The sequence below is a fragment of the Microplitis demolitor genome, chromosome 3 (genome assembly GCF_026212275.2).
Source record: "Microplitis demolitor isolate Queensland-Clemson2020A chromosome 3, iyMicDemo2.1a, whole genome shotgun sequence".
Classification (NCBI taxonomy): Eukaryota; Metazoa; Arthropoda; class Insecta; order Hymenoptera; family Braconidae; genus Microplitis; species Microplitis demolitor.
The window spans coordinates 13,833,975-13,846,296 of NC_068547.1; the positions used below are offsets into that span (position 1 = coordinate 13,833,975).

At 32.2% G+C, this 12,322-nt stretch overlaps 1 protein-coding gene across 1 annotated transcript; it reads left to right on the plus strand.

Moving 5' to 3' along the window:
* The first annotated feature begins 359 nt into the window (after positions 1 to 359).
* Positions 360 to 4,502, plus strand: LOC103568701 (uncharacterized). The gene is made up of 2 exons (XM_053737400.1): positions 360 to 3,148; positions 3,272 to 4,502. The coding sequence occupies exons 1-2, from the start codon at positions 360 to 362 to the stop codon at positions 4,500 to 4,502; spliced, it is 4,020 nt and encodes a 1,339-aa protein (XP_053593375.1).
* The last annotated feature ends 7,820 nt before the right edge of the window (positions 4,503 to 12,322 follow it).

Sequence of the window (12,322 nt, forward strand, 5' to 3'; positions counted from 1 at the left end):
ATAGTGATAATTATGATAAACAAAGTGATGAAAATGTATCATTTTTAGTGCCTCAAACTCAAGAAAATATATTAGCGGAAGTTTTACTACCTCAATTAATTCCTAACGTTGAATTACAAAGTTCAAGTGAATCAGTTATTAATGATGTGAATCCCCTTTAGTCAAATGGGAGAAAAAAAAAGAGGAAAAGAGTCAACTATACAATTAGAAAGAGACAATTGCGACAAGCCACTTTAAATTACACTCATCGTAATCCTGATGTACATAGAAAGGCGACAAAAAAATACGCTTCTAATAACCCTCATGTTAGTCGTGCAGCTACAACTAAGTACAACGAGAAACGATTACAAATTAAATTAATGTCTTGGACTTTGAAAGCTTTATCTGGCCTTAGTTATGAACCGAGTATTGACTATCAAAATGATAAAATTGTAAATCTTGGGCATCGATTACCCTGTTCTTGGTGTCGTGCTTTGAAATGGAAGGATGAGGCTGAAGGAATGTGCTGTAGTGGTGGTAAAGTTCAGCTTCCTACTCTTCAACGCTACCCAGAGCCTTTACATAGTCTTTTAACTCATCAGCACCCAATCTCAGAACATTTTCTTTCTTCTCTTCGAAAGTATAATGGGTGCTTTCAAATGACGTCTTTTGGATCAAAAGAGGTAAAGGAGGGTAGTTTTATGCCAACATTCAAAGTGCAAGGACAAGTCTACCATAGGATAGGAAGCCTTATGGTAGAAAATAATCAACAACCATCATTTCTCCAAATATACTTTGTTGGTGATGATAATCGTGAAAGAGAAATTCGTTGTGGGATCTGTCCTGGTATTAAGCCAGAGTTAATTCACCAACTTCAAAATTTGCTTCATGAACACCATCAATACATTAAAGATTTTAAGGTTGCTATTGAATCAGTTCCTAAGAATCAGAAAGAGTTTCAGGTTATAATTAATGCTGATAAAAAGCCTCCGGGTGAACATCGAGGTCGTTTCAATGCTCAAATGGCTAAAGAAGTAGCAGTTATCATCGTTGGACAAAATTTTGAAAAGAGAGATATCATCCTGAACAGCAGAGACGATAAGTTAAAGCAAATCAGTGAAATCCATCGCGCGTATGATACTTTACAATATCCTCTGATGTTCTGTCGTGGAGAAGATGGCTATCACATTAATATTCCTAAGCGTGATGAAAAAACTAAGCGTCCTCTAAATAAGACCGTGTCAGCTTCTGAGTTTTACAGTTATAGAATAATGGAGCGTAATGAAGAAGAAAATCATTTACTTTTATTTCGCACTCTATTAAATCAATTTTTGGTTGATATGTATGCGAAAATTGAAACTGAACGACTTAATTGGATTCGTAACCATCAAACAAACTTACGAAGTGAAGAATACGTTCACCTTAAAGACGCTTTAACGAAAACCGACGGTCAGATAACAGAAATAGGTAAAATGGTTGTGCTGCCATCTTCTTTTACTGGTGGGCCACGATACATGCATGAACGAACTCAAGATGCTATGACTTATGTACGTCATTTCGGACGTCCAGACTTATTTATTACGTTCACTTGCAATCCAAAATGGAAAGAAATTGAAGAGCTTTTAGTTCAAGACCAAAAATCTCACGATAGACATGACTTAATAGTAAGAATTTTTCACGTGAAAATTAAGCATATGATGAATCTTCTGACAAAAGGTTGCATTTTTGGCAAAACTAAGTGTCATATGTATACTGTGGAATGGCAGAAACGTGGACTTCCTCACATTCATATCCTTCTGTGGTTAGAAAAAAAGCTGAGACCAGAATCTATTGATAAGGTAATTAGTGCTGAACTGCCTAATCAAGATCAAGATCAAGAACTATATGAAATAATAAAAACAAATATGATTCACGGTCCATGTGGTTCTTTTAATAGAAATTCTCCCTGTATGGTGGATGGTTCATGCACGAATAAATATCCAAAACATTTTATAAAGGAAACCCAAACAGAAGAAGATGGATATCCTAAATATCGTCGGCGATCTCCTGAAGATGGTGGAGTAACAACAATAATAAATGGAATTAATATAGACAATCGATGGGTGGTACTGTATAACCCTGTCCTGTGTCGTACATCCAAAGCTCATATAAATGTTGAAGTTTGCAACTCAGTGAAATCAATTAAATATATTTGTAAGTATATAAATAAGGGATCTGATCAAGCAGCATTCACTGTTGGAGATCTTGATAAAGTGACAAAGTATGAAGCAGGACGATACATTAACACTTCTGAGGCAGTTTGGCGAATACTGAGTTTTCCTATCCACGAGAGATTCCCTCCAGTTATGCATCTTGCTGTACATTTAGAAAATGGTCAACGAGTTTTTTTTAATGAAAATAATATACTCAATCAGATCAACAATTCCAAAACAACACTTATGGCTTTTTTTGAACTCTGTAAAGTGGACAATTTTGCGAAAAAATTATTATATTGTGAAGTTCCAGCTTATTGTGTCTGGAGAAAACACCAGTTTCACAGAAGAAAACAAGGAAAAATTGTGCCAGGTTATTTAGGTATAAAAAAAGATCATGTTTTAGGCAGAGTGTATACTATCCATCCTACCAATACTGAATGTTATTACCTCCATCTTCTTTTGCATGAAGTTCGCGGTCCAGAGTCATTTACGGCTTTAAGAACTATAAAAGATGTAATCTATCCTACATTTCAAGAAGCTTGCAGAGTAATGGGATTGCTCGAAGACGATGCTCATTGGGATCAAACTTTAGCAGAAGTCTCAATTTCTGATTCATCTTACAAAATACGTGAATTGTTTGCTGTTATGTTAGTTTTTTGCCAAGTTGGAGATCCGATTAAATTATGGGATAAATATCGAGATAATTTCACGGACGATATTAAAAGACGAATGAGTAGGAATCGCGAAAACTCTGAGTTAGATGTTGATATTGTTTACAATCAATGTTTGATTAATCTTGAAGATATGGTCATTGCTATGTCAGGTAAGACTCTTTTACAATTTGGTCTCACTTCACCATCTCGAGAACAAGAATCTGGTATTATTAATCAACAATATTTAAATGAATTAGCTTATGACACTGATAAGTTAACCGAAGAAGTGATAAAAAGTGTTCCGATACTGAATAAAGAACAGTAAGAAGCATATGAATCTATATTGAATAGTGTCGTTTCTGATTCTGGACGATTGTTCTTCCTTGATGCTCCTGGTGGAACGGGAAAAACATTCTTGATTAATTTGTTGCTTGCGAAAATTAGAAGTGAAAAAAGTATTGCTATTGCTGTTGCTTCTTCAGGAATTGCGGCTACTTTAATTGACGGAGGCAAAACAGCTCACTCGACATTTAAATTACCTCTTGAAATGAATCATTCTGATAATATTCTATGCAATATTTCTAAGCAGAGTTATATGGCTCACGTTATCAGAGAAGCAAAACTGATAGTATGGGATGAATGCACTATGGCTCACAAAAATGCTATTGAAGCTCTCAACAGAACTCTTAAGGATATAAGAAATAGTGACCGAATAATGGGTGGAATAACTGTTGTTTTAGCTGGTGACTTCAGACAAACTTTACCTGTTGTACCACGAGGTACACGTGCAGATGAAGTCAAAGCCTGTCTCAAATCCTCAGTTTTATGGCCTCATGTTAACGTACTGTCTTTGAAAATTAATATGCGCGTTCATATACAACATGATTTGAGAGCAGAAAAATTTTCAAAGTTACTCATTGATATAGGGAATGGACAAATTTCAGAAGTTGACGGAGGAATAAGTATTCCGGATAACCTAGGTGATATTGTTGATGATTTAACTACATTAACTGATAAAATATACCCAGATATCAATAAAATTGGAGTTAATTGCTCTTCATGGCTAAAAGAAAGAGCTATTCTGACTCCAACGAATGATTCAGCGAATAGCATTAACAACTATCTTATAGAAAAGCTATTAACTAATCAAATGAAGTATAAATCTATTGATACAGTCGTAGAAGTTGATGATGCTGTCCATTATCCTGTCGAGTTCTTACATACACTCAATCCACCCGGAATACCATCTCATATTCTCAATCTTAAAATTGGAGCACCAATAATGTTACTGCGCAATTTGAATCTTCCAAAACTATGTAACGGTACCAGACTACAAGTGAAAAATTTACATAAAAATATTATTGAAGCTACAATTTTAACAGGTAAACATGAAGGAGAAGTCGTATTTATTCCAAGAATTCCTTTGGTTCCATCTGACTACCATTTTAACTTCAAACGTCTACAATTTCCTGTTAGGGTTTGCTATGCTATGACTATCAATAAAGCGCAGGGGCAGAGTTTAAAATTAGCTGGTGTAGATTTGAGACATGATTGTTTTTCTCATGGTCAGTTTTACGTGGCATGCTCAAGAGTCAGTTCACCGGACAACTTGATTATTCTTCAACCAGAAAAAAAGACGAAAAACATTGCTTACAAGGAAGTTTTAAGTTTGTAACTGTATAAAACTGTTAATTTTATTCATTGATAAGTATTGAGTGATTGTTATATTTTTGTTCATTATGAGAAATAAATTTTTGTAAAAAGTTAAAACTTAATTTTTTTTTGTTGTGTATGCCTCCTGGGGATCCCGCAACGTTAAATAACGGGGACGCATTCCAATACACAGTACCTCATGGGTGATGCGGAAATCTGTGAATGACAAATGCATTGACTGGTACTATTTTTCCTGACTAAAAATTTTAAAAATTCACTTCATTTATCGATAAGAAAATATACATTTTGTATTTAATATAAGAAATAAAGATTAAAATTAATAGTGTGCCCAGCGAAGCGGGCGGGTGGCTGCTAGTATATATATATATTAGGGTAGTTCAAAATAAACATTTCTTTTTTTTTTTAAAGTCTTATGGTCTTAAAAGTAAGTCTTTGGTATTAGAAAAATCCTCCCAAAATAGTAGTTTGAAAGCTCAATCCTGCTAAGAGCTCAACCAATATTAATTTTCTCATTTAAATAACGTGTAAAAAAAATTTTTTTTTTTTTGTATATAAAAGTTTTTAAAAAATGTATTTTCGAAAATCAAAGTACGTGGTCTTGTAGCAAATTAAAATCTCTACAAAAATAATCCGTAAGTATTTTCTTCGTACAACTAACAGAAAAAAAGTTATTAAGCTTGAAACAATAGTAAATTGAAAAACTTAACGTAAAGATAATTTCCGGATTTTATTACGTGTACATGTTTATATAGTGAATCTATATGCTATGTATAATCAGTAAAGTTTTTTAAAAAGATTTCTGAAATCTTACTAATTTTCCGTATTAATTTCGAAAGAAAAATATTTTTTTAAGAATTAAAATTTTTTTTCTTTCTGTATTTTTATATTAGAAAAAAAGGTCTGTTTTGAAAGTATGGAAAATTTTTCCCATGTGTTCAAAAAAAAATTGACAGATAACATTAGTTCAGATGAAAAAACCTAAATTTCTGTTAAAAACCCGTTTAATATAATGGAAACATGAAGTTATACTATTTAATATAGTTTGAAGCTTCATAACTTTTTTTCTGTTAGTTCTCCGGAGACAAACAATCAGGAGCTTTTTTTGTAGAAAATTTAATTTCTTACAAGACTGTGTGCTTCGATTTTCGAAAAAAATTTTTTAATACTTTTATTTTTAAAAAACAAAAAAAAAATTTTTTACATGCAATTTGAATGGAAAAATAAGTTTCCATTGAGCTCTTAGTAGAATTAAGATTTCGAGCTGCTCTCTTCGGAGGATTTTTTTTATACCTAAGACTAACTTTTGAGACCATGAGAAAAAAATTTTTTTTTTCTGAAACACCCCAATATGTATATATATATATATATATATATATATATATATATATTGTAACGAATGTGAAACTGATGTTCTAAAATATTTGAATAACTAGAAAACAAATGCCTTTTTCTCTTGTTTTATAGATGCACGACTAGAGTTAGTCAGTCTTATATTGACAGCACAACAGCAAACATCTGTATTCAATAAACTATATCTCTATTTTGTTATTTCTAATATAAGTATGTTATCATTGTAGTGTATAGGTAATATTAATTATAAGTTGAAATACTACAATTTAGTGTCAGAAGTGGGATTCGGAACCAAGTCCACAATGTGGACTGCGATATACTATCGATATCTATACTAACATATAATAATTTATAAGCTCTGTCTGTACATGATGTTTTGATTTCGAGTTATGTATCAAATATCATTTTTATGACCCACTCATACTATAACTACTCTTTTTGGAATTTTCGTCTGTATGTCCCTCTGTCGCTTTGTACTTTGATAACTAATCAACCACTCATCTGATTAAGATGAAATTTCTCATACATATACAAGATACTATCACTTAAAGTATAGGCTACTTTCTAAATCGATTATAAATCAAAATTCGAGTACATAAATTATTGTTTTTAAAAATATAATAAAAGAACAGATAAATTACAGCCATCAATTGTTTTTATTCCATTAGCGTCCATTATTTCTTATATTTTTTTTTATAGATTGAATTTTATTTCATTTTTATCAATTGTTTTTGTCAATTGAATCGTGTATCACATTTCATTACACAGTCAATGTCGCGATCAGGGCGTTTTATTGAGTTTTTGAGCTTATTCAATTTTGCCAAAAAATGTGAAAATTTTTATTTCTCACGCCCTTTTCTCACGTTGCTATAACAATAGATTTTAGAAAAAAAAATTAAGTCATCGATTTTCTCGTATCGTGGGAGATTTTCATCTCAAATTACAAATCTGTAAGTCTCTTGTCAAAAAACATAAACATTTCCAATTCTTACGCCTCCGCATAGCTCTACCAGCATCGATTTAAAAAAGAAATATACATTCTCGATTTCCTTAGTTCGTCAGTAATTTTTAATTTGCTATGACAACGGTTGTTATAGCAACCGTAGCTATGGTATCGTACTGAAATAACAATTTATAAAATATTAACAAAATTTTATCAACCTTTACGGTTTTAGCGCCACAATGTAGACACGGTGGAAACACCGTTGAACCACGGTGGAATGACTGTGGGAATGTGGTTGTAATGCAATGGAACTACGGTATTTCTTGTGCAGTCACGCCACTCTACTCAGACCACGTTCCCACTGGATTCTAATAGTGTTTCCACAGTGGTTCAGCGGTAGCTCTATAGCGGTTGTCAGTGATCTCTACGCTGAGTTTACAATGGTTTCCCGATGGTTTGACAGCTTTTCAATCCTGAATCCTCAGTATTTCCAAGGTGAGGTCATGGTTTAATGGTGTATCCATAATTTTTATCATGAAAAAATAAACAAACAATTTTCGTAGCGGGAAGTTAAAGAAAAAACAATGCTGACTTGTAGGCTCGATCCCGACACCTTTGTGTATTAAGTCTGGCCTATAATCCACTGTGCCGTATTTCACACTTGAAAGCCGTGGTTTATTAAACTTATTTGGACACAAATGAAAGTAAGAAAAGTAAGGATATCAAATAAACGATTGATTTTTTGATTCGTACTATATTTTATTATATTGATGTTCATAGGGCAACGAGGCCAATATCTGTATACCCTGCTCAAAAAAATTTATAGATTCTGTATATCTGTATGTATAAGACCCTTACTTAACTATAGCATTTCTCATGGAACTCATTTATTCTTATAAAATCTTTATTGGAATTTATGAGAATCTATTGGATTCTATAAGATTTTCTAAACAGTGAGAAAATAAGTACTCTATATGGTAAATTTTATAAACGAAAAGTTCAAATTTTTCAAACTTAACTAAAAATTTTTTAATTTCATATCTTAGTTTTTTATAACTACCCGTGTAAAAAAATTCGGGCATTCCGGCGGTGAGTCGGTCGAATTCCTAAGGAATTCAGATTTGTGTTAAAATAGGAATTCCGGATGGATTCCGGATAAAATCCGGATTTTATCGTAATGGATGTTGAGAATTTCAGTCAAAAAAAAGTAATATCAGCTGATCGTACATAATTGCAGAAAGACGCTGTTAAGAAAAATAATGTAAGATTCCCCAGATAAAAAGATTGGTTTTATCACGTAACGGATTCCTAGTAATATCTTAGTGATATCTGGCGAAACAGTACATGAATAGCAGAAAAATTACTGTCGAGAGTAGCCGATAGGAAATTTTCGATTCAGTGTCTTACTGCTAATAATTCATCGGAATCCACCTATCTTTAAACGAATTGACAGGTATTTAATATATACTGATGTGATAAAATTTCATCTTGAACACCGGATAAATTTTGGAGGAATTCTTACAAAGCTCCGGTGAAATTATTAGCAGTAGATTGAATCAAAAATTTAATTTTTTACTTAAAAAATAAATCACTGGATGTTCATGTAATTTTGCGTTAGAAGTCGGCTGGAATTCCGCCAGAGCTTAATATGAATCCATTCAAAATTTATCTGGTGTTCAAGAATAAATTTTAGAACATCGGTATTAATGAAAAACCTATTGAATTTATTTAAAGACCACTTGAATTCCGATAAATTATTGGCAGGAAACTGAATCAAGAATTTTTATTTTTTATTTCAAGAATAATTCATTGAATATTCATGTGCTTTTCCACTAGAAATCGGCTGGAATTCCGCCGGAGCTTTATAAGAATTCCCCAGGGATTTATCCGGTGTTCGAAAACAAATTTGAAGGCATCGGTATCAATTAAATAGCTGTAAATAGTATCGAAAATTAATCGAATTCCGATGAATTCTGGTACTAACCAGCAAGACATTGAATCGAAAATTTCCTTTCGGCTAGCCATGTAACTTTTGTGCCAGATGTCACTAAGATCTTACTGAGAATCCGTTACGTCATAAGACCTTTTTTTTATCTGGGAAATCTTACATTATTTTTCTTAATTTCATCTTTCTGCAATTATATACGTTCAACTGATATTACTTTTTTTTGACTGAAATTCTCACCACCCGTTACGATCAAATTGCATATCTTGTTTTCATTTGAAATTATTCCGGAAGTCCTATTTTGACACAAATATGAATTCCTTAGGATTTCTGCCGACTCACCACCGGAATTCCTGAACTTTTTTACACAGGTAAATTCACCATTAAAACTTCGAAATTTGTTTAACTGACCCACTAATAGTCTTGTTAGCCTATTTCCAGAAATTTTAAAAAAGTTTGTTTAATTTATAAGATTTATGAATCATTGTAAAATCATTTTTTTCGAATAATGTTATGTTATTCGGCCGTATCTAAAGTATTTTACAAAATATTATGATTCATACACCTGCGCAGCATGTTTACTCAGGAATCGCTCTTAAATAGAATTTGCTAGAACTTAATTATATAAAATTTTGCATTATGGAATGAAAACAAAAATTTTTTTAAGACTAGAAAAATTTCTTAGCGCAAAAAAATTTTGTTCTCGACCAAAAAAAAAAATTTTCTTGGCTTAAGAGAGTTTTTTCTCGCCTTAAAAAAATTTTTCTCGGCTTAAAAAAATTTTTTCGCGCCCAAAGAAAATATTCGCTTTTTATTCATTATTCAAAAAAATTTTTAGGGCAAGTCAAAGTTCTTGAAGCGAGTAAAACATTTTCGTGCTAAAAAATCCCGATTTTCTGTGTACTTACGTTGATAAGATGACTTCGAATACTAAGTTTTGTTCATTTTAATATTTTAACAACATACTTTAGAAAAGATAATTATTAAAAATACTAAGAAAATATGATTGATAAAGAGATGTGAAGACTATAAGAAAAAAATATATATCAATTGTGGATAAACCATGTAATCGTTGTGGGACAACCAGGAAATACCAAGCTACCACGGTAAAAACGCCAAAAAAATGACGCAAAATACTTTGAGGCCAACGCGGAACCACCATGAGCTCACCGTTGAAATTACTGCAAACCACTGTAAAGCCACTATGGGACTGCTGGAAATTCATCGTGGGAACACCGTGAACTCACGTTCGAAAGACCCTTAAAACACCGTAAAAACGTTGGTAAAACACAGTAGGGACATAGATGTTACGGGGCATGTTTCAATTTATATTTACAGAAAATTTACTCACTTCAGGGACGAAACTTTGACTTTCGTCCTTGAATAATCGCAGAGTATGAGGACAGGTGTGGACAGATGCGGGCACATAACCAGGCATATTAAAACCATGTCTGGTTTATGTGTATGATTATCTGGGTGTACACAAAATTAATTCAAAAAAAAAAAATTTTTTTTTCATATAGTAATGCGTCTTTGATGTAGAGGGGGAAAAAAAGGCCGTGTCCTAGTCGCCATGATTTCTACCCGTGTGGTCACCTGAAAAATAAAACAACGACGGATTCTGGATTAGTAGGAATGTCGCTATCTCAAGAAGCTGCAAAACTGAAAAGAAAAATTTTTTTTCGTAAAATGGCGGGTACTCAAAAAAAAAAAAAGAGGTCGATTTTTTCACTAATTTTTTAACTTTGTCGAATTTTTTAAAAATATTACAAATTTTCATTTTTTGTTGGTTCATGTGATAGTGACACATTTGGATTTTAGAAAATGTTTGATATGTACACGTAGTACTTTAAGTTCATCGGTTGAACGATGTAATGCAATAATTGGTATATACTAATGATACGGGGCTCAGTTACGCGGGTTAGTCCCACTCAATTCAGTCACGTTGTTGCATTAAATTTAATATAAATAATAGCGGTTTATAGAGCGACTGTATATCCAATACTCATCTTTTCTTCCGCGTGTTCGATACACGAGAGACCATAATACACTATTGATTCCCTTTAACCACATAATCTTTGATTGGGCATCGACGTGTATGCATCTTTCAGAATAACCGTATTTTCTGTATTATTATTTTTAAACTTAGGTAAAAAAATTATTTATGTTCCTGCTTATTAAGCGGAGGTAAGTGTTATCTATACAAAGGCACAAGTATATATATATATATATATATATATATATATATATATATATATATATATATATATATATACTATAGTAATTATATATATATTGTTGTAACTGGATCTTAAATTAATATCACTTATACACTACAATAATAACACACTTATATTAGAAATAACAACATAATTAACAGCAGTAAAAGAAAGCAAGAGAAAAAGATATAGTTCATTGAATACAGATGTTTGCTGTTTAGTTGTCAATATAAGACTGACTTTAGTCGCGTATCTATAAAACAAGAGAAGAAGGCATTTGTTTTCTAGTTATTCAAATATTTTAAAACATCAGTTTCACATTCATTACACTACCTCCTTCTCAATAAAATTATCGTCCCGATAAAATTTGTGTTGGAAGAATCGAACTTAATTAAAATTAAATTCATTTACAATTTTGGTTCGATTCCGCTATAGTTCCAACACACCCTATCCATCACCCTACAGGGGAAAAGACACCATAGCCCAAAAACAACCCTGTAGGCTAACGCAAAGATAATATAAAAAAAATTTTAAAAAATAGTCTATAATTTAATTGAGCTAAGGATTAATACAAAAAATAAAATATTCTGCTTAGGAGTTAATTGATATTCGTGACTCTATTTTCCAATTTAGCGAATCAAAATAAATAAAATTAAAAGTGTAACCCTCCTCTTGATTGAATGGATATTCAAGGGGAATAGGAGCAGGTTCAGAGTGGAAACAGGAACTCCCTCCTTTCCTCCTTGAAAAATTAGGAATGGACTCCTTCTTTCCCTCTCCAATGAAATTGGTAATATTATCTACACATAATACAGAAATTAAAATGAGTATCTCTAAAATTTTATTTAATTTATACTTGAACATATTTTATCGTTACATCTTATTATTTGTCAGTTATTAATTTATAAACTTTCATTATTATGATCAATTCAATAATTTTGATCTCAAATGCTAAATGTTCTACCGCTCAATCCATTCAGACCATATTCTGATATGTCATCTATAGCTAATATATCAATGATAATAATACACGTTGTAACGAATTTCAATTTTTCTCCCTAAAAGTTCCTTGGAAACTCTCCAGGGTATGCATCTATTTCTCAGAAGTCGTGGCCACTAACAAAAGAAAAATGCTGACAGAGTCAACTCCGGATGAATCCTAAAGCTTCAGTCAGGATACTGTTGACCAATGATAAGTCTTTAGAATTCAAACTTTTGATTTGAGCTGAGCTCACCTAAACAAAAAGAAATATCCAGTCTCTCATCAAAGGCCCAGGAATCTCGGAAATCCCCCTACAACGTCCAATTGTTCAGGGCCCTCAGCCAGACTTCCCTCATCTATTAATCGAAATTAGAACATTCCC

Coding starts and splice junctions, on each gene's coding strand:
- LOC103568701 (XM_053737400.1), top strand. CDS start 360: ATGTCTTGGACTTTGAAAGCTTTATCTGGCCTTAGTTATGAACCGAGT. Junction 3,149..3,271: donor CCGATACTGAATAAAGAACA/GTAAGAAGCATA, acceptor TGCGAAAATTAG/AAGTGAAAAAAGTATTGCTA.